Genomic DNA, 22,446 nt, shown 5'->3' with positions numbered 1-22,446 from the left:
CCATGCATGCACGTAAAGTTTGCAACTTTATGTGAAAGGCATGCCCTGGGAGCTTGGATCTGTAATTTGGAGCCATTGCATGGCTTAAAATGGGTATGTATGGCTTAAGGACTGAAGGAACTTGGCGAGTCGCAAGGGCGACTCGGCGAGTCATATGAGGATAGACGTGAACTCGACAAGTTGGATGAACAACTCGGCATGTCCGATGAAGATTGCCATAGACTCGATGAGTTGCATGAACAACTCGGCGAGCCGGATGAGTTTTCCCCAAGTTAGGAATGTGTGTGTATCGACGTGTTACTAGGAGGAAACTCGACGGGTGGCCTTAGGGCCTCAATCGATAATCGTGGGAACTCTACGAGTCACCCCGGTGACTCGGAGATGGTTAAGTATTTCAAGGAACTTGGAGAGTAGCCGATGGTACTCGACGAGTTAAGGTCAACATGGACTGTTGACCTTGACTAAGGACTTTGACTCTGACTAGGGTTAACTAGTTGGGTTATGAAGTACTCTGTGAGGATGAAGACTTATGAGCATGTTCGTATTATGGTAATAGGTGGTAGAGTCTTTGACGAGTGATTAGAGAGCTATGATTTATTTACCGAGATGACATCTACGAGCTGAGTTATCCCGACTATACTAAGGGGTCTAAGGCACCAAGGCCGCCCCATTGGATATGTTATCCTAGTAGTGTTAGATGTTGAGTATGAGTTAGTGTTGCATGATAGTGGTTATGCTAGTTAGGTAGACCTGTAGGACTACCTGTGATGTTATATGATTATTGCATGCTCAGTGGTTATGTTATGTGTTTGTTATATGGGATGGGTTGAGTTTGTACTGCTTCGTGCGGTAGCCAACAAACCCTAGGAGCATTCTAGTTACGGGCTAAGGGAGACTCGTACTGTGGGCTCGGGAGCATTCCAGTTACGGGCTGAGGGAGTCTCGTACTGTGGGCTCGTGGGTATTACAGTCTGTAGGGTTGTGGACCCGTTATGTGTTGTTCTGTTCAGTTGTGATGATATGTTATTGTTGACATGATTTATGTGGACTGTATGTGTATCGGTATTTTGGGGGTAACTCACTAAGCTTTCGGGCTTATAGTTTCAGTTGTTGTTTCAGGTACACCAGGGGATCGCGGAAAGGCAAAGGCGTGATCACACAACTCCTCCTGTTATGTTATGTTATGTTATGTTTCTGGGAAATACTGTGATAATTAATATTTTGAAAACAAAGTTGTAATGTTTTGATGAACTTGACATGTTTTAAAAAGTTTAAGTTGGTTTGAAATTTTGGATGTAACAAAAGGGCATAAAAAATGTTATATTTGAGCAAAACTGCGAAGGGTTTTGGAGAAGCAAAACTACGATGCTTATTTTAAGCTTGGGGAGGGGCACCCATCCATGCATAAATCCCGTTGCATGTAGGTTGCATGTAATTTTGTACATATTTCATTAATTTTCGTTCTCTTTTTCATATTTCTGCATTAGAAATTAAAAAAAAGATTTTCTTTCTATTCTAATTTTTATTATTTTCTTTGCATTTTGCATCTAAAATTTTGCATTGCATTCTTTTGTAAAAAAAAATTGATCCAATCCCAAGCAGCCGAATCTTCTCAAAACAGTTGAGTTGGTAAGTGAGTCGTATGCCTTGAGATTAGACTTGCTATTTTTATTGAAAATCTAAAAGCAAGTTAATTTCACACAAACACACCTCCCAAAGCTACTTGTGCAAAACAGAAAGTGAGAAGATTGTCAACATTGGAGCATAACAACAGGTATGAGTTAATTCTTTGGGACGCATGACTGGCCTTATGATTAGTAAATGCTCAATTGAACTCAAAATGCCAAATTTAAAAATTCATAAAAAGAATATAAAATCTCAATGCCCCGAGCCTTCCAGCGCTCTAAAAAGTCATTTCTACTCATTCCCTTTTATATACCTTGCTTGGGGACATAGCTTCCAACTATACGTACGGGTCTTTGCATGTTAACTTCAGTCCCCCGAAAAATGTCTAGAAGCCCTCACGGTAATAAACCGTGAGATGTCCCACAATAGAAAACTCAAGGACGAAAATATACAGAAATAAGCCAAATAAATAAATTAATAAGAGTGTTATGTGTTATCTTAGTTATATGTATATATATATATATATAAAATAAAAAAATAAAAAAAATTGTTATTAAGTTAATATGTGACCTTTGGGACTCAAACAAGTAAACTCTGAGGGGTGTTTTACACCTAATCGCCTAAGGCAAAATTGTCTGGGACTGATTGAGTTGAAAGTTCGCTACATGGGTTCGATAGAAAGTCATGAACTTAGTAATAGCAAATAAATCTAATATGTGGCCTTTGAGGTTCGGGCAAGTAAACCCGAGAGATCTCTTTAAATCTAGCACACTAAGGTCATTTGATCTGGATGTGTTGCTTGGAAGCCCGTTACATGGATTTCAATGAAAGCCATGAGCTTTATTTGTAGAAAAATGTAATTAGAAAGTTTGTATATATTTGTGTTTATAGTTTAATAGAATAATATGTTTAGGAAAAATGTTTGGCTGCCAAAATATTCCTTTGGACTTGGATTTGAACTTATGACATTGAGACTGAATGTTAATTACTTTGACTGGTGTAAGTGGTTTGAAATTTGTAACAAATCTGGGTAAATATTAGGGAATTTTTAGAAGATATTTTTTAGAAAAAGATTGTTGTTAATCAACAAATAGCTGGAGTCGGTCATTGTTATATTTTTTGAAACAAAGATGATTGAGCATGTTTTGTCACACACAATTTCACGAGTAAGACCATAATTTGTTCCGTGAATTGACTTGATGATATTGCGAGGAAACAAGTGATGTAGTCTTTGATTTTGTTGAGTTGCATTAGGGAGTGGCTAAAGTTTTATTTATATTGTTATATAAATTGAGACTAAAGCCAAGTTGATTCAAGGCACGACAGGTAATTTCTCAACCATGGTACAAAAACAGGGTTAATTGGGCTAAATTCTTTTTCATGTTTGTTTTGATTTTTTGCATTAAGTTTCAAAAACTTTAGTGTTGATTTTCTTTTCTTCTCCTTTATTTTATTTTCTCCAGTTTAAATTTTTCTTGTTCTTTCTTGAGGACAAGAAAGGTTCAAGCTTGGGGAGATTTTTTAGGTGCATTTCATGCATCCATTTTGTAGTTTTACTCCATAAAATTGCATTGCATTTAGGTTTAAACTCATGCATGTTGCATATTTTTCGGGATTTTTCATGATGCAATTCCATTTACACACTTTTGTAATATTTCAGGGACTTTTGAAGGTAGGATCTTAATTGAGGTGATGAATAAGAGATATGGATGAAGTTTTGGGACTATTGGAGCATCGAGGAGAGAGATTTCAAGAAAATGGAGATTTTAGCTTTATAGAAGTTTACACGGCCCTGTAAAACGCATACTCATGAGCAGTGTACTTCGAAGACCTGGACGAATTGAGCAACATATTTTGTGTGTTTACACGGTCGTGTAAATTGATAGTGTTAGTTTACACGGGCCGTGTAAACGTGGTCATCGGTTTAATTTGTAGACATTTGATTGTTGAAAACATTTGGAGACATTTGATGCTTGAAAACATTTGGATTTCACTTGGATTTTAATTTGTAAGACTTTAACTTCAATTTCTAGGTTTGTGCTTGTTCTAGGCATGAGTGGCTAGAAACTTAATTCTCCAACTTCATCTATTGACAATTATGTGTGTAAATTCAATCATTTGAATTGGTGTTTGTTTTAAATGCTATCTAGTGAATTTGATTTTGTTTTAATTGAAGGTTTGATTTCAATTCTAGTTCTTTTTGGCCAAATTGAATTAGGGTTAAATCACTCATGTTATCTATTATACAAAATCCATAATCGTTTTGTAAAATAGAACAAGTAACAAGTATTAAATCATACTACTTGCAATGATTCTAGTACAAATTAAATTCACACATTCTAACATTCCCAAACTTATGAGGAGTATTGAATGTTGTTGGTTAAATTCACAATGAGGCATAATGCAATATTTCACCTATTCTAAGAACTTGTTTAGATTAGGTTAGTTAGATTAGAATTAATTAAAGAACTTATTTTAATTAATTAAAAAATGGTGAATGTGAAGTGCTAGAGCTTATTAGTATTTCTAATACCAACTTAGATGGAATTAAACAAATATCATTTCATATTTTGGATTACATTACTAATTAGTCTTGCATAGAGTTGGAGTGTTTACAAATCTTGAGTTTATTTTACTTATTCAATTGCTTACTTATTACTTCAGTTCTTTATTTAAATCATTGCATCTAAACCCCGCCCCCCTCTTTTATGATCTCATTTGTACCTTGTGCAAAAGGGTATAAGCATTTATCTCGTGTCTTTGTGGATCGATCCTACTTACCTTGCATTACATTTCTAATACAAAGTAGTAGTGTTTAAGGAGTTATTTTACCCCTTTATTTGTTGGGTCTGACATACTTAACATGGGGACTCGACGAGTTGACGGGTTCACTCGGCGAGTCGAATCAACCAGATGTTGACTTTGACCATGGATTTGACTTTGACTTTGAATTGGACTGAGTGACCCTTGTAAGGGTTACAAGTATGAGTTGATAACTTAGAAGAGTTGTCGTGTAGGGATTGAGGAGTTGGGGAGAGTCGATTTACACACCGAGATCAGTGCAGACACCACACGACTTCGAGGTGAGTTTCCTTCTAGTAGGGGTGGGTCTACGACCATAATACTGGCCCACAAGTGAGAGTGTCGGATAGATGATTGTCTTTGTGATAATTATCTAGGATTGATATGTGATATGCTTACTGTGCTTGGTATGATTAATGTGCTTGATATGATTATTGTGCTTAATGTGTGTTAGCAGTAGTAGGGGTGAGATAGTCCCCGGTTACCAGTTGCAAGATACCGAAAGGGAATTTAGCTCCCAGTTACCGACTGAAATATACTGAAGGGGAGGTTAGTTCCCAGTTACCAATTGAAAGATACCGAGGGGGAGTCCAGCTCCCGGCTATGCCTGACGGTTACCGGTTGAAAGATACTGAGGATTATGCATTATTTGGTATGGGTATGACGGGGGAACTCATTAAGCTTTGTGCTTACGATTTTTAGTTTTGGTTTCAGGTACCTCTTCATCTAAAGGGAAGGAGTCAGCGGTGTAGCAGCGCATCACACATTTGCACATGATTTCCGCATTTGAGAAGCCTGAGATTTATACTATGATATTATACTATTCGTTGGAATATTTTTAAAACTTATGACTTATGATTTTGTGGTAAAAGGAATTGTAATGCTGTTTTCGATGAATATTTTTATAAGTAATATATTTTCAAACAAAAATTTTTGGGTCCCGATTTTGGGGTGTTACATTTTGTTTTTTATTTTGTAATTCATCCTCAACATTTATGTATTTCGAATGTGTTTTTTATTAGACATCTAGTAAAAGCTTCATAACTTCCTCTGACACCTACCTGATGTATGCTTGCGCATTGTTTTTAATTATTACTGTATTTTTTTTATGGATTATAGGAAGAGGTTTATTGAGTTTTTAATGAACAATTTCTATCTTTCACTATAGTTTTCTGTATTAAATTTCAACATACCGAAATACATGTAGTTGGTAAAATATTCTTATACACAGTTTGTGGTGTAAAATTAAACTTATAAAACTCCATAAAATATATACAAAGCCTAACATAAGCTCTAATAGAAGATACAAGAAATATGGTAGAGATATTTGATTGAATTTTGTTAAAATTATGTAGTTTTTGATGGTTCTATACTTAATATTAGATACATAACAACCACATATTCCCCATGCCTTATATATATATATATATATATATATATATATATATATATATATATATATATATATATATATATATATATATATATAAGGTTCAAATGAGAACCAAAAAAGGTTAAGAACCGTAAGAACCTCTAATTTAGGGTTTAGGGTGTTTATAAAGGGTTTAGGGTTTAGGGTTTAGGGTTTAGGGTTTAGAGGTTAGGGTTTAGGGTTTAGGGTTTAGGGTTACCCTAAACCCTTTATAAACATCTAAAGTTAGAGGTTCTTACGGTTTTTAACCTTTTTTGGTTCTCATCTGAACCACTCCCTATATATATATATATATATATATATATATATATATATATATATATATATATATTATATATATATATATAGGTAGGTTCAAATGTTTCTCACATCTATTGTGTGCTAGAATGCACCAATAAGAATTTAGTAAACATTAAATGTATATTAAATGATATCCATACTTATAATTCTTTTTATGGAAATTAATTAAATTTGTCATTAATGTCAATACTAATATTCTTTCGGAATGAGTTCATATATAGAATAATAAGAGTGTATTCTAGCATAACGAGAGTAAATTCTACTAGAATACACCCTCATTCTTCATATTCCATACAACTTTATTGTATTTTAAGTGAGTTAGTCCTGAAAGAATGTTATTGCTGACATAAAAACTTAGACACAAATTTATTCTCAAAGAATGTTATTGCTGACATTAATGACGAATTTAATTAGTTTCCATAAAAAGAAATTTATAATTATGGATATCATTTAATATAAATACAATTATGGAAATCATTTAATATCTATCCTTATTTAATTAAATAATAATTAAATTTTACTAAATTCCTATTGGTCTATTCTAGCACACAATAAATATAAGAAACAATTTAACCTAACCTATATATATATATATATATATATATATATATATATATATATATATATATATATATATATAGAGAGAGAGAGAGAGAGAGAGTTAGGTTCAAATGTTTTTAGCAAATAGTGTGTGACTAAATGCACCAATGAGAATTGAAGAATTATAAATCATTAAATAAATTAAAAAAGGGTATAATGGTAAACTTCCTATATCTAATTATGGTAAAAAATAATTCAATGAATATCTCCTTAATTAGTTTAACCCTACAAAGCCCACATCCCTAACCTTAAAGAGTACGGCGACTTCCTTAAATCATCAATATCTCAGTTCCTCCTTTCCACCAGAAATCATCGATACCTCAATTCCTCCTTTCCACCAGAAATCGATTCTTTCACAGCTGCATGTTTTTCGGCCTATTATGATCGGAAAGAGGCTAGAAGTGAAGGTTAGGTGGTGCTGGTGGATCGCTAGCATAGGCGATGGAGGGAGGCCGGCAGCGCAGGGCTGCTCCCCTCGGCTCCATTCTTCTTCTGGTCCGATTGTCTTGAAACATAAGGGTGGTTGCAAATTGGGAGTTGTAAGGCGACAGTAAGTCATATGGGGTGGTGGCAATCAGCAGGTGGGTGGAATCGGCGATGGAGGAAGTTGTTCGACAATGATTCAATCAATAGGTAAAGGCTCCTTCTTTTCTTTTTGTTCTTGTTTGATTTGGCAGAATTACATAGGTGTTCGTTTGATTAAGAATCGATGGATGTTTGTAGAAATGCCTCAAAGAGAATTTGGCAGCTTTGTTGTAGAAATGGCCTGAAAGAAATTTTGATTTCTATGTTGCACACCAGGTGTTTGTAGAAATGCCTCAAAGAGTATTTCTTTTATTTTCTTCATTAAACCTTTTGATATGTTTTTTTGTTGTTTTATTAACTCCTTATTTGTTAATTACCTGAGTAACATCAATCTTTGCTATTGGTATTTGATTTTTTTAATTAATTTAGGGTGAAGATTTGATTAAGGGTTTATAATAGATTTTCACAAATTTGAGACATTTTAGAACTTAAACATTGTATGGATGAGAAAACTCTTCTCAAAAGCATTTGTAATCACCTGATTAAATAAGCAATATGTGGAAAATATGAAAATCTAAACTTCTAATATTTGAAAATTATTAAACTTAACATATTCCACTGTTCACAATTTTATAATCTTGATTTAGTAGCAAATTTTATGTAATCTATCAGAATATATTCTATGTATTCTTCCAAAATATATAAAATGCTAGGAATTGCAAGTAACATTATAGTAATTCTGACAGAATGCATTTATACATTCTATGCTTTAGAATGTTTATATATAGAGAAATATGATTGCAAATGGAAAATCACATGCTTTTAATTCTTTATAGTGACATGTAAAGTTATAACTAGCAGATTTTATTCTATGTATTCTGCAAAATTGTATTCTATGTATTATGCAAAATTATGTTCTGTATATTCTACCGGAATGAATTATATGTATTCTCCCAGAATGTATAAATTAATAGGAATTGCAAGCAACATGTTTTTAACCATTATTAGTTTTTGTTGCATTTGTGATAGGAATGGTCGGAAGAATGACTTGAAGACCTGATAAGAATGACTTGAAGAATGAGCCAAAGATTGATGACACTCACAGTTTAAGAATGTTCTTAATTTTTAAGAATTACACCTGTATTTATTCATTAACTGTATATTCAAGAATACTGATTTTTTATGATATTCTTTTAGAATATGTATAAATATATTACAATGTAGAAGGCTATTAGTATGTAAGAATATGTATGAATTTATATTTAAGTTCGAATGTATATGAAAATATTAAAATGTTGTTATTCTTCAACTAGGAGTTCAAGAATTCTGTTATTCTTCGTTAATATTCTACTAGAATTAAACTCTGAAAGAACATCATTCAAACAAAAATTCATTCTGACGGAATAAAATCGGTTATGTTTACAAATTATGTTTAGAATTAATTAAAATTAATTTAAAAAATTCAGATTTTAAAGATAGAAGTGTTAATGATCCCTTAAAATCCGAAAATTACCTTTTTTAAAATAGGTTAATTGACCAAAATACCATTTTTCTGAAATTTGTGTGATTATATGGTACATACTACTCTATTATAATATCATAGACCCTCAGATCATAATCATTGATTATATTCATCCGATGGTCCAGATCTGTGCATTCTGACATACAATAGTTAGTAAAAACAAAATAACCTAAGCCTATATATATATATATATATATATATATATATATATATATATATATATATATATATATATATATATATATATATATATATATAAAAGAGGTTTCTTTCCGATTTCAGAATTCAGATACATTTGAGTTCTCGATTATTTATGTTTGAACGATTGTCTGGATTAATATTTTGTTCTATAAAATCATAATTTTATATTGCTCATTTTTCTTCATTTATTTGACAATAAAACAAATAATTAGAAGATTCTTCTGGCTTTCCATTAAACAAGACAATGACAGAATCTTGGGTGCCTTTGTTAGATGCCAGCTCTATTCGTGCTTTTATTTATTTATTTATTTTCTTTATTATTAATGTTGAAAAAAATTGTTTTTTTTTTTATTAAAACATACTGTATAACTCATACATTAATAATTTTACTCTTAAATTTATATTTTGTCTACAGTAGTGTTGAGTCTATAGGTTTCTGTGATTAAAAATATTCAATGTCACTTTTACCGTTTCTACCGACTAGTTTTATGATTAATATATGAAGACAAGTCATAATTTTCATAAAATACAAAATATGAAACCAATATTAAAACTATTAAAACTTCATGTCCTCGTGACACTCTGAAAGAAGTTTAGTGGTTTAGGTACAAAAATTCAAATAGAAAATACAAAGTTCAAACACCGGTATGTCCAAAATATTCGGATGATGCAGTCTACAAGCTTATATAATTCTACTTAATACTTAACTTATCGATTCTTATGTGTCTTTTATAATGAAAAAGAAAATACTGGACATAGGAATACCTAAGTACAAAATCTCGTGTTTGTTAACATGATCTTGTTGTAAAGTATTTTGTATTCAAAATGAAGGCAAACTATATGATCAACCATGCACTCAACCATATATGTCCGTGCCTTGACGTATATGTTTAATTGTGAATAAAATACATATGTTTAGAAATGAACATTCATAGTTTTGTGTTTTGATCATATAACTTGATATCTCTCTCAATATCTCTCTCAATTCTAAAATCCAGGACTTGAATTCATGTCCTGTCATTAAATTCCTCCTGATTTATTAGAACTAAAAGAATTCCACTAATCCCTCTAAAGGATAACATGATATATGGATTTCTAGGTTTTCGTTTTATTTTATGTTTCTTTTTGTTGATTTCTAATGAGAGTTGGATTTATGGTTTTATTTAACTATATGTGCTTGGATTCTCTTCTGAAATTAATGGGCATTCCATTTAGGAACTTCACCATTATTTATGTGTGTGGGTATGTGTGTGAGAGAGATAGATAGATAGATAAATAGAGATATAGAGATAGATTTTGGTTAATCAGATTTATGAGTGCAGAGGTATTTTAGAAAAATTATTTTTATTTTAAGTATTTGATTTAGATTAGGAAGTTGTCTACTAGCTTAACAAGTATTATGTATTGGTTTAGGTTGCTGCTTTCATTAGTATAAATAAGGTCATGTATTCGTTAGTTTAGATAGAGATTTAAAGCAATAAAATCATTTGTTTGGCCATGGGCATCAAGGTATTACCAGTTTAATACCTTTCACTTGGTATCAGACCTAGGGCTCGTGAAGGTGTAGGGAGGCTAGTTTGAGAGTTGGTTTCAAGAAAACTATAGCCATTTGTTGTGGGCGAATGCAACAGGAACCAGGTTCGATTTAAGGGGGATGTAGATTGTTTTTTGAGTGTGAGTTGAAACATCTCAACCACAGTCCCGATTTTTTTTGATCGGGCTTGTTCTAAGGTAGAGAGAGACTAACCGGAGGCGCGAAATAAATGGACGAGTAAACGTCAAAGTGGATGACTTTAATTCAGTTTGTTTTGCGGGTGACAGAAGATGGTAAAGGTGGTTGTGACCTTGTCTTTTTGTTCGGTGGAAAAGTGCTCTCGGAACAAGCTTGACTAAAGAGGTTGGGGTGGTGAAAAGAGATAATAGGATGTTGATCAGTTGAAACCAGAAGGTAGAAAAGTCAAAGAGATTACATAGTTCTTGATCGTTTTGTTCGTGATAAGGGGATACCGACGTAGGTGCGTGAAAAGTGGGCAAGAAGGATCCGTCAAAGTACGTAGCTTTAGATTTAGTTCGTTTGGTAGATTGAAAGAAAATGGTGGAGTGGATGGCCTTGTTTTCTTGGTCGGTGGAGATGCCTCTTTGAAGAACGGTAATCCGAATAAAGGAAGAGATTAGATAAACAACACGGTGTGGACATTATGGCGGTGGAAGTTCAAATAGGATGACTTTAGATCTGGCCGGGGAGAGGTCGTGAATCCTGGAAAAGTCTAGATGGTAATGAACATATCCAATAGGATGTCATGTTACATGTTACGTGTTTTGTGAACAATCAAAAGGGTATGGATGAATTTGGACATCATCGAGGTGGAGGTCGGGTGTCCGGGAAAAGTCGGGATGATTCGGGAAGACGATGATTCAACACTGTTGTGAATGAGAGGTATGACCAATCCGATTAAGGGGATGATTTAGGTTAATCAAATTTATGAGTGAATGTGTATTTTGGGAAAACACTTTTATTTTAAGTATTTGATTTAGATTAAGAAGTTTTCTGCTTGCTTAACAAATGTTACGTATTGGTTTAGATTATTGCTTTTATTAGTATAAATAATGACATGTATTCGTTAGTTTAGATAGTGTTTTTTAGCAATAAAATCATTTGTTTGGTCTTGGGCATCAATCTGTTACCGATTTAATACCTTTCAAGAGAGACGGGAGTGGACTCCATATCAAATGTATTTTTTTTTTGGAATGACTAATAATATAAAATATTAGTAAGGGCGTGTTCGACAAAACAAGCGGGTAGTGTGTAGAAGGTAGCTGATAAGATTTTGTTAAAAGCTAAATGAGATAACTTTGGGATTTAAAGTGTTTTGTTTAAACTAAACGCTAAAAATTTGTAATGTCAAATGATGTTTTTTGTTTAAAATGGAACGTTTTTTCAAATGTTAGAAGTTAGATGCTCTCAAGCTTTCCGCGCCAAACACGTCTTAAGACGTTAGAAAAGCAATATTACATTAGGAAGATTTAAATGCTAAAATAGGGTTACATAACCAATTAGACCATAAGACCATGACACCCTATTTTCCCATATTAAAATGTTAATTAATAAATAGATGATAAAAACGAAAATAAAAAATACAAAATGGTTATTTTGTAGACATTTAAAGAAAGATGAGTGACGTTAACTACCAAAAAGACAAAATCTGACGAATTTAAAACCATATAAATTGATCATATGACAATTTTTTGAAAATAAAAGTAAGACAATAACAGTATATCGTGTTTTTATTTGAATTGTGTGCCAGCTCTAAATGATATAGCCGTTTATTCAATATGGTACCGGGGTCCGCAAAAAAATAACCGGGAAGATTCTCCAATAACTCCAAAATTAATAAATTTAAGAAACGAGAAGGAATCTTCAAAATATTGCATCCAAATTGTATTAGTATAAACGACACTTTTTTTAATAAAATAGTTTCAAATATTATACTTCATGTCATGCTGCCTAATTTAGAAATGGAATGTTTTTTTTTTAATACAGGAGAGCATAATTATTAAATAAAGTATTTTTGCAAAATATAAATGCTAATCATTCATGACTCTTTTATAAGCATTCCATAATTAGTAACTGACTGATTTTAGTTTTTAAATTTTTAAATTTGCATAAGGTTTAGTAAAGTATACAAAATTTACTCGAATTTACTGATGCTATTATCTAAAAAGTGATAAGATATATGAGAGTTATAAATTTACAAATTCAATTTATATTTTTTTTAAGAGGTGGATTGGGGTTGTTTATTTAAAACAATTTATCTTTTTTGTCTTTAAAACAAAAATTAAAAAAGAAATATCTTAATTAGTTTATGCCGTAATTTTTTTGACAATATCTTCAGTAATAAATGAATGTTTTTTTTGCAACTTGTCATTTTTATATTAATTTGGATACATGTTATTTTTTGGTATTTTTGAATAATTTTTTTTCCATTTGTCATTTTCTTAGTTTTTTTATCTTTTCTTAATTAACAATCAAATTTACACACCAATTAATAATTGCCTTAATTAAAAATAGCCAATAAATTACAATATTAGTACTTATATATTTTATTTAATATGTTTCCTTTTAAATTCAAATTTTAAATTTTAAATTTCAAATTTAAATAATTTTTTGTTTAAATCTTCATATATATTTTTTGTTTTACCAAACCCGTATAACATTCGGGTCTCACAACTAGTCTGTTAATAAAATTTGATTTGATAAATTTTTTATAAAAATAATGTATCGTCTAAAACTTATTTTTATAGTTTTTTGTAAGATAAAAATAAGATATTATAACGGCAATGCATTTTATTTTAATAAAAACACACTTAGAATTAAGAAAATAGATCCGATATCATTCTTATTATGTCTACATGATTGTAAAGAATTAAAGTAAATGATTTAATTTTTATTCATTTCTAAAATGACCATTAATTCTGAAAACAGGCATTTTGGACTTTTATTTATTTATTATTATTATTTTACCATATCTACACCACCAAACACTTACCAAGTTTCTTTGTATCTTCTTAAATCCAAAATTTTACTATCATAAGTTTTCACCTAAATGAACATTTTTATGGCCTTGTATAGTTTGTTTTATATATATATATATATATATATATATATATATATATATATATATATATATATATATATATATATATATATATATATATATATCATTTTAAGTTTTTTGTTACTTTGGATATATTTTATTTAGCTTTTTCCACAATATTTAATCTGGATTCCAAATTCCGCTTCGGAATCCAAATCTAAAAAGTATTTTTTTGCAAAAATATATTGATTTGATATAAGGTAATCCAAAACAAAATAAATTTAATCCATAATATAATTTTTCCAATATAATGATCACTTGGGTAAATGACAAAAAAAGTAAAGCAATTACAGTATTTTTCTAAAATTAAATGAAATTTTTTTGTGACTATCCTTATATTTTAAGAATTATTTATCAAATTAAAATACTACAATTTATTGCGGTAATAAACCAACCCATTACAGAAAATACACCGACACAACTTGGAGATTTATGCTTCCAAGAAACAATAAAGAACATAGAATCCCTTTTACACCTTCCTCTTCATTTAATATATATATATATATATATATATATATATATATATATATATATATATATATATATATATATATATATATATATATATATATATACTAACTTTTAAGTTAAAAATATTGATTATGATTAGCATGTTGCTAAAACTAAGAAAAGCCCGACCTAAATAATAGATAGGTAAGTGTTAAATTTAATATAATATTACATTATTAGAATTGGTCTCATACTTGCTGCAATGTAGACGATCATCTTATTATTATTTTAAATGATTCTTTAAAGTTTGTCTCCATATAAAAAATTAAAACAAAAGAACATCTAATTTAATTAATAAAAGTTATACAAATCTACAATATATTTATAGATAAGCATTATTATTATTATTATTAACAACGTTTAATATATTTCTATTTTTATTGTTAAGATTAAACAATTAAATGTTAAATTTGTTTTAACTTATAACCCTAATGTCTCCAATCAAATATAACAATAAAAAATACAAAATTATTATTGCTAAATAAAAAATATATTATTTTATTTTATATAAAATGATAAAGAAAACATACATGGTACTGTAATTTCCGGTTATGTCCCTCTGGTCTTCTTCCTTCTTCCTCCGATTTGTATTTTGTCTTGTCTCTGCAGCACTGCCTCTACAAACAACCACAAAACCTTACACTAATTCCAAAATAAAACAATCATACAAAAAACACTCGTTTTTAAAACCCTAGAGAAATGGAGTCTCTCTCACGTCCTTTTCTCCCCAGAAAACTTTCCAATGCAACTACCTTCTCACCCAGAAACTCCTACGACGGCGTTTTTTCCGGCCACCGCCACAACTACGCCGGAGCTTCACCTATTGACGTTCAAGACTACCGTGAGATTTTCGCTAACTCCTCAGCTGCTTCATCGATTCCTGTGCTTGATCTTTCGACTTTAAGAGAACCCTCTTCTGATGCTTTGAACTTGAATTTGCACTTGAACTTGAACTTCCGGAGTTCGGAGCCGGATTACTCTAAGATTTTCGGTGGCATTCGTGACGAAGATGTCGCTGTTTCTTATGAAGAACTATTTGCTCGCGACAAAGCCAGGTGATTTTTTATTCTTTGAAACGCGTTTGGTAAAATTTGTCTTTCTCGTTGTTCGATTGAAACCGAGGCGTCCTGATATTATTCTGAACGGCAGTTTTGGCGATGACAATGGTGCTTGATTTCTATAATGTTTGTAGTTTATGAAAAATTGAGACGTTTTTGGCTCTTATGTTTCGAATATACCGAAAAGAAAGTTAGAACTTGGGGCTTCTGTCGTTTCTCGGGTTCAAATTCTCCCTCTTTTGCAGCTGATAAATCCTGTTTCAGTAGTCGGTTTTATACTACTCAATACTCTTGAAATTGAGAATTTCGAAATCAAGTCATAACCTTTTTCTCCTTTAATGTTGGTTTTAGGGCTCCTTCATCAAAAACATCATCTTCACCAGATTCAGATAATTTGTCTCATCACTCTGCTGATGCCTTGAAGCAATTTAACATGTCATATAATAAGATCAGCCGAAAAAATAAAGATGGGTTAGATCATGGGACAAGACATGTCACACAATTACATGCCATACCTGGATTTACCCGTTTCATTGATGAAGCAATTCCTCCATTAATGGAAGCCAAGAAGCAGGATTCCGCAGCAGTTCATGTTAGTTTAGATTCCATTAAAAGAAGTAAACATCATCCCTCTACAGTATCATCACCTTCGTCTTCACCAAATAACATAGTTGATCATAAAGATTATCCAAAAAAATCAACAGCTATGAATTCCGAGTCATGTGAAAGTGATGCTTCTGAAAGTTATTTTGATGCAGAAGGTGATGCGAATTCAGCTGCTTCTGCTTCTGCAGCTGCTCTGAAGAAAGCAATAGAGAAGGCTCAAGAAAGTATACGGATTGCAAAAGAATCAGTTGGAAGAAAGAAGAAAGGGCTTCGAAGCTTTTCAAGTAAAAGCTTCAAAGATAGCTTGAAAGTTGAAGAACCAAAATGCAAAGATGAAGTGAGAGGGGTATTTGAAAGAAGCACTGCTTCTGTTACATCACATGTTGTGGGTAGAAACCGTAAATATGGTGATACAGTAGTTTTTCCAGATTTCATGGACAGTGAGAAACTTTCTGTTGCAAAAAGGGTTATTGATGAAATACATGGAAAATTTTCAGAATCAACTAAAGAATCTTCGATATTGAAAGATAACACCATTGTTTCAATTTCTACACAAGTTACACACGAAACAGTAGAAATTGATATTTCCAGAGAATCGAACGACTTAACTGTGTCTTTAAAGGTTGAAGAAGATGAGAAGAAAGTACCCCTAGAATCAGTTTTATCAGATAATGAGAAACAAGAAGAGGTTCTTGAACAAGAACACCTCAAGAATGCAGAGAAAAGTGATGATGAAGCAAGTGATAACATACAAGAAAGTAAAGAGAGTGAAGGAATCTGTCATAACAAGTTACAAAAAGACGATTTCGAGAAGAAACATGAAGATAACCACATAGGTGATCAAAAGGTGGAAACTTTGGAACTTGATCATAACGTTATCGAAGAAATGGAAACACACAAGTATTCCAAAGTTGATATGAACGATAACAATGAGGAAACAACTCAAGAGGTTGATGATGATGATACAGAAGCAATGAAGGAAACAGCAGATGAAGTTATTGAAAAGACTTCAATAGATCAAACTTCCTCTGATGACTATGAAGATGAATACGAAGTGAAATCCGACGAAACTAATGGATCCGAAGAGAACGATGTTGAATCCGAATCATCATCTTCAAGAGAAGAAGAAGAAGAAGAAGAAGAAAGTCAAACTAACATCCAACTTCCCCACAATGAAAACCCTAAAATCGAAACCACAAAGGAGACGATTGATGAGGTGGCAGCTAGAGAAAGGGAGAGGGAGAAAGACAGATTAGCTGTCGACAGAGCAATTCGCGAAGCGCGTGAGCGGGCTCGTGAAAGAGCCGAACGAGCTGCTGTTGAAAAAGCCACCGAAGAAATAAGACAACGAATGAGGGCTGACGCCCAACAAAAAGCTGCAAAAGCTTCTGCGCAGTCGAAGCTGAGAGCTGAGCGAGCCGCAGTCGAGAGAGCCACGTCAGAGGCTCGACAACGAGCTTTAGAGAAGGCAATGACTAAAAAGCCCTTGCAGGATTCTTCTAATGGAACAACAACTTCTGAATCGGCTTTAAGAAATAAAGCCAAATTGGAAAAGGACAATCGAATCATGGAAAGAGCGGTATGTGTAATGTGTGTTGATTTAATTTCTTCCATGATTGAATCTAACGATTTTAATGGTGGGTTTGTGTTTTTTAGGCTAAAGCGCTTGCAGAAAAAGAGAAACGGGATTTGCTTGCTCAAAAGGAAGAAGCAGAGAGAAATGTAATTATCCTGATTTAAAAATAAGGAAAATGACACAAATGCCCTACGAACTTTCTAAGGTTTACCCGTTGAGTATCTAAAGTTTTTGTCGGGCTTTATGAGTCCCTAAATTAGGATATGACCTGTTCTTTTAGTCCATGTCAACCTGTAATAACCGGTTCAGTGACCTTTTAGACAAAAAAAACTCATTTTGTGCCTCTGTAAAGCAAAAAAAAAAAAAAATTCGGTGATCAATTCGTAAAAAAAAACTCTCTTTTTCTTCTAAAGTTGATTCATACTCAATTCATATTGATCCCCGAACTTATTTTTTTTGGCTTTATAGAGGCACAAAGTGAGTTTTTTGGTTTAAAAGGTCACTGAACCGGCTATTACAGGTTGACAGGGACTAAAAGAGCAGGTCATATCCTTGTTTAGGGACCCATAAAGTCCGAGAAAAACTTTAGGGACTCAATGGGTAAACCCTAAAAAGTTCGTAGGGCATTTATGTTAAAACGATTTGTTTTAATTTCTATAACAAATTAACAAAACATGTTGTATTTCAGAGATTAGCGGAGAATCTTGATGCTGATATCAAGAGGTGGTCAAATGGGAAAGAAGGGAACTTGCGTGCATTGCTTTCAACACTACAATATGTACGTAAAAAAAAAGTATTAAATGAGAAATAGCTAGAAAGTATTTTAAATATATAAATATATTTTTTTTGTTAAACTAATTAAATTGTTGGAGTTGTCACAGATTCTTGGAGGTGAAAGTGGTTGGCAACCGATTCCATTGACAGAGATTATAGGGAGGAGCGCTGTAAAGAAAGCTTACAGAAAAGCAACTCTTTGTGTTCATCCTGACAAGTTGCAACAACGAGGGGCAAGCATTCAACATAAGTATATATGCGAAAAGGTTTTTGATCTTTTAAAGGTATTCAATTTCTTCACTTGTTATATCAATGTACTATATTGAGTGAGCTTCTGTTCTTCGGATGATTTATAATAATTTTTGTGTATGTTGAAAGGCGGCTTGGAATAAATTCAACTCCGAAGAAAGATAGCAGCTTCTTATCGTTTGGAAGAAAGTCATGGTGTTTGGTTTTGGGGGTGATTATTTATTTATTCAAGAGATGTATTATTTTCTTTATTGATGTTGTGATTTACAAAATGGAAAAGAGAAAAGAGTTTAGTGGTTTCGGGTATATGATTTCTCATATGTCAGAGCACATGTGAGAAGTCATTATACCTGGAATTTGACATTGAATGGTGTATTATGTGTCTTCGTTTGAGGTAAGTTAACAAAGTTCACATGTCTTTTCCATACCTAAGAAACTAAAAATGTCAAAGAACAGATTCTAATTCTAATTCCTTTTACTACACGATGGTTCCATCTTTAATGGTTGCATTCTTGAGGATGACAGTTATCCCCGATCTTATGTAAAAACCTTCATCCGATCTGTCTGCTTCGTCCACATTATCTTTGTTTGCAATCACCACATCTTTTCCAATCTTGGCGTTCTTATCGATTATGCAATTCCTATTTAACCAATATTACAAAAAAAACAAAGCAAGATGATCACAATCTAAAAACAAACATGTTTAAACATGTTTATATTTGTGGGAAAGGACAAGACTCACGTGATTTTCGTGTTCTGTCCCACACCGATTGGAACTCTCCCACTTGCTATAAAAGCCGCAACTTCTGCATCCGTTTGGTAATAGTCCGCACCCATCATCATCGTATCCTAACAAGGGCAAATATGTCATTTAACTATGTCAAAAAGCCAACAAGATTCACATTTTCATGTCTCAACAGTAACGGGTGATAGTCTCAGTCTAATGCATGACAAACACAGTACAAGACTTGTACTGTTTGTTATGTTAATGTTCACCTTAAGCTCGACGCCTTGGTCTAGACGTGACCGCACCCCAACAACCGAATGTTGAACGCTACAATCGCGCAAAAAACACCCGTGGGAGATTATCGCATCAACAATCTATAAAAAAAGAACCAAGATTTTTTTTAAAGAAACGGAATAATATATTAAACATGAGACATTATAAAGTGAGCATATATACCCTGCATCTTTCGACTTTAGTAGGAGGCAAGAATCTTGGTGATGTGAAGAAAGGAGTCTTGGGATCATTGAAATCAAACTTTGGAGGCTGCCCACATTGGAAAAAACAAATTTTTAGTCCATAAAAAGAATTACAAAACCTTTTGTGTTGTGTAAATATGGTTGGTAGGACACCTGTTCGGTTAGGGCTAGGTTTGCATCGAAAAAAGACTTTATAGTACCGATGTCCTCCCAATAATCTTTGAATAGATACGCCTAAAAATGCAACAAAGATACTAAATTAGCGTTCAAGATTTAAACATGATATGAATCAGACTTTGTTTAACAAGACCGAGACTGATATCAATGAGACAAAAAAATTGCAGACAGCGAGTCATACTTGGACATTGTGCTCTGCAACCGCACTAGGAATAATTTCGGACCCAAAGTCATTGCATGAAGGGTACTTCCATCTCAAAAGTTTTAGAAGGACATCGGTTCGAAAGACATAAACGCCCATTGATGCAATGTAAGGGTTTTTCAAGGCCTCGTGCTCGGATAACCCTAGAAGAGTGGTGTCCACTTGCTGAAAAAAATGAAACACAACATGTTAATTGTATTACACAAAACATAATTTATATATAACCTTAACAAAATTAAAAAAAAAATGTACACTTATTCACCATTGATTTTAGCAAGTTGCCCTTCGGCTTCTCAGCAAAATGGACTATTCGTCCTGTCTTGTCAATCTTCATTAATCCATAGTCAGATGCTCGGCTACAAAGCAAAACAAGAGAACTAAGACATGATAAATGACCTAAAATGGAAAAGCATTATTTTACAGACTTTCTTTGTTAAGTCGTTCTTTTTGTATTAAGTAACAAAAACTTGTAAGTTTTCGTCACCACATACCTATGGTCCATGGGAATGCAAGAAACAGTTATATCAGCATTTGTGTCAACATGTTTCTACAAAAACATTTTCCAACAATCAATATTTGATAATCAAAAAGTAAATATAAAATATATATATCGACAAGAAACACCTGAACAAAGTCCATATAGTCCATTCGGTATAAATGGTCACCCGATAATATCAATATGTTCTCAACATTCTTGTTTTTAGCATCCTACAATAAACCATATGAAATGAAACCCAATTAACTAAACAATTTCCATAAACTTATCATAAAAAAACTTCAAAAAAAAAAAATCATGATTAAGTTGTCACCTCAAACACCCATATAAATTGGCGAACAGCATCTGCTGTTCCTTGAAACCATTTCTTTCCTGCTTCCCCTGGTGTTTGAGTAGCAGCAAGAACCTAAAACCAAGAAAAAAAAAAAGGATCGAAATTATTAGTGTTTTCATTTCTCAAGAAAATTATAAAGAACAAGAGTTTAATAACTCGAAATTTGCAAAATAAAAACGTCATACTTCCACAAATCCATCTCCAAAACTCATTCCATTTCCAAAGTTATAAGTTCGAGCTAAATGACGATTGAGTGAAAACGAATTAAACTGTGTCAAGATGAAGATCTTTCGTATCCCACTATTAATGCAATTACTCATTGGAACATCGATAAGTCTGTAACATCCACCAATTGGAACCTGTATAATTAAATAATCAGAGTTGATTAACAGAATTAACAGGTTAATTATAACAATAATCAGTTTCCAAATATGAATTTAGCAGGATTCGAACTTACAGCTGGTTTAGCTCTTTTGCTAGTAAGAGGAAAGAGTCGAGTTCCAGCACCACCACCCAAGATAATGGAGGCCACTGATTTAGGGTCTACTTTTCGTTCATCAAAGAATGGTGTCTCGAATTTCTGAAAAAATTAAAAATTTACGAACACCCAACTCGAAAAACTTAACGAAGATCAATAAAATTCATGTAAACTTACCAGCATCTCCTCATCAACTGGTGATTCAAGAACAGATTGAGTGACCCCAAGTTTCTTGATTTTTCGGGTTTGAGTTCTTGAACTTTTACAGAAATGAGTTGCAAAAGGTTTGATCTTGTTTCCCCAGAACCCATTTTCGATTCCATCGAGACCTTTTCGAACATGCAGATTAGGCTTGAAATTAGCACAACAAGAATCCATCTTTTTATCACTCTTTTTTATAAAAGATCAAAAAATGGCTAAAACCCAAGATTCGAAATCAAGATTTTGGATTTTATGGCCAGATAAAGAGTTATTTCACAGCACAGAAAGCTACTTTTTCTGTTGAAGATCTCAATGTAGTAAGGAACTAAAGAAATGGCATTTGACTGAAATCGTAAGCAAAGTCTACACATTAATTGAATATTCTATATTTCTGTGTTCAAATGACTGATACATGAAAACCCCTGATGAGGAAACGTGTTCATAACGAAGATTAATCAAATTATGTTATTATTTTCTAAACAAACCCTCTGTTTTCCGAGGTATAAGAGGAAGAAAGAACAAAGTCTTGAGAAAAATTCGATCTTCAGAGAATTCTTGATGCAATTAAAAAAGGGTTTGGATCTGATTAAGAAGAAAAGAGCAGAATGAATAGTAAGAAAATGTGAAGGTTGGCCAAGGTGCGTGTGGAGGGAGGGTTTGAAAGAGTAAGAGTGAGAACGGAAAATCCTCTCGTGAAAGGTTTCAGACTTTCTACCATTCCACGTGTAGAAATCTGTGATTCATGTCCAGATTAATTGGATGTATTACAAAGGTGGTCCCTCTACTATGCGTTTATAGTCACCTACCCCCTTTTAAGATGGTTATTTATGTTCAAATAAGTCGAATTCACTAAACGGGTGATGAGTCAAAATGACAAAATATAACAAAGAGAGATGGAATTGCGGGTATGACTTTGAGA

The 22,446-nt window shown here is 32.6% G+C and overlaps 2 protein-coding genes and 1 long non-coding RNA gene across 3 annotated transcripts; 1 reads left to right on the top strand and 2 right to left on the bottom strand.

Annotated features, from left to right (window-relative positions):
* Nucleotides 1-14,621: 14,621 nt before the first annotated feature.
* On the bottom strand, nt 14,622-15,883 carry LOC145052551 (uncharacterized). The gene is made up of 2 exons (XR_013684075.1): nt 15,747-15,883; nt 14,622-15,648 (listed from the first exon to the last, which is right to left on the bottom strand). It is a non-coding gene; the product is annotated as an uncharacterized LOC145052551 (long non-coding RNA).
* LOC145052549 (uncharacterized) lies at nt 14,873-18,854 on the top strand. The gene is made up of 6 exons (XM_079000373.1): nt 14,873-15,228; nt 15,583-17,416; nt 17,494-17,559; nt 18,102-18,191; nt 18,295-18,471; nt 18,566-18,854. The coding sequence occupies exons 1-6, from the start codon at nt 14,873-14,875 to the stop codon at nt 18,599-18,601; spliced, it is 2,559 nt and encodes an 852-aa protein (XP_078856499.1). The 3' UTR covers nt 18,602-18,854.
* On the bottom strand, nt 18,793-22,233 carry LOC145052550 (glucose-1-phosphate adenylyltransferase large subunit 1-like). Its single transcript, XM_079000374.1, has 13 exons — nt 21,504-22,233; nt 21,306-21,428; nt 21,034-21,207; nt 20,828-20,920; nt 20,643-20,726; nt 20,510-20,565; nt 20,281-20,374; nt 19,998-20,183; nt 19,793-19,873; nt 19,620-19,706; nt 19,433-19,537; nt 19,179-19,285; nt 18,793-19,077 (listed from the first exon to the last, which is right to left on the bottom strand). The coding sequence occupies exons 1-13, from the start codon at nt 21,702-21,704 to the stop codon at nt 18,915-18,917; spliced, it is 1,554 nt and encodes a 517-aa protein (XP_078856500.1). The 5' UTR covers nt 21,705-22,233; the 3' UTR covers nt 18,793-18,914.
* Nucleotides 22,234-22,446: the final 213 nt, after the last annotated feature.

This window comes from Lactuca serriola, chromosome 5, assembly GCF_051521515.1.
Source record: "Lactuca serriola cultivar US96UC23 chromosome 5, Lser_US96UC23_V15, whole genome shotgun sequence".
NCBI lineage: Eukaryota > Viridiplantae > Streptophyta > Magnoliopsida > Asterales > Asteraceae > Lactuca > Lactuca serriola.
Note: the sequence above shows the minus strand (reverse complement) of the source record. Positions and strands in the feature narration are given on the sequence as shown.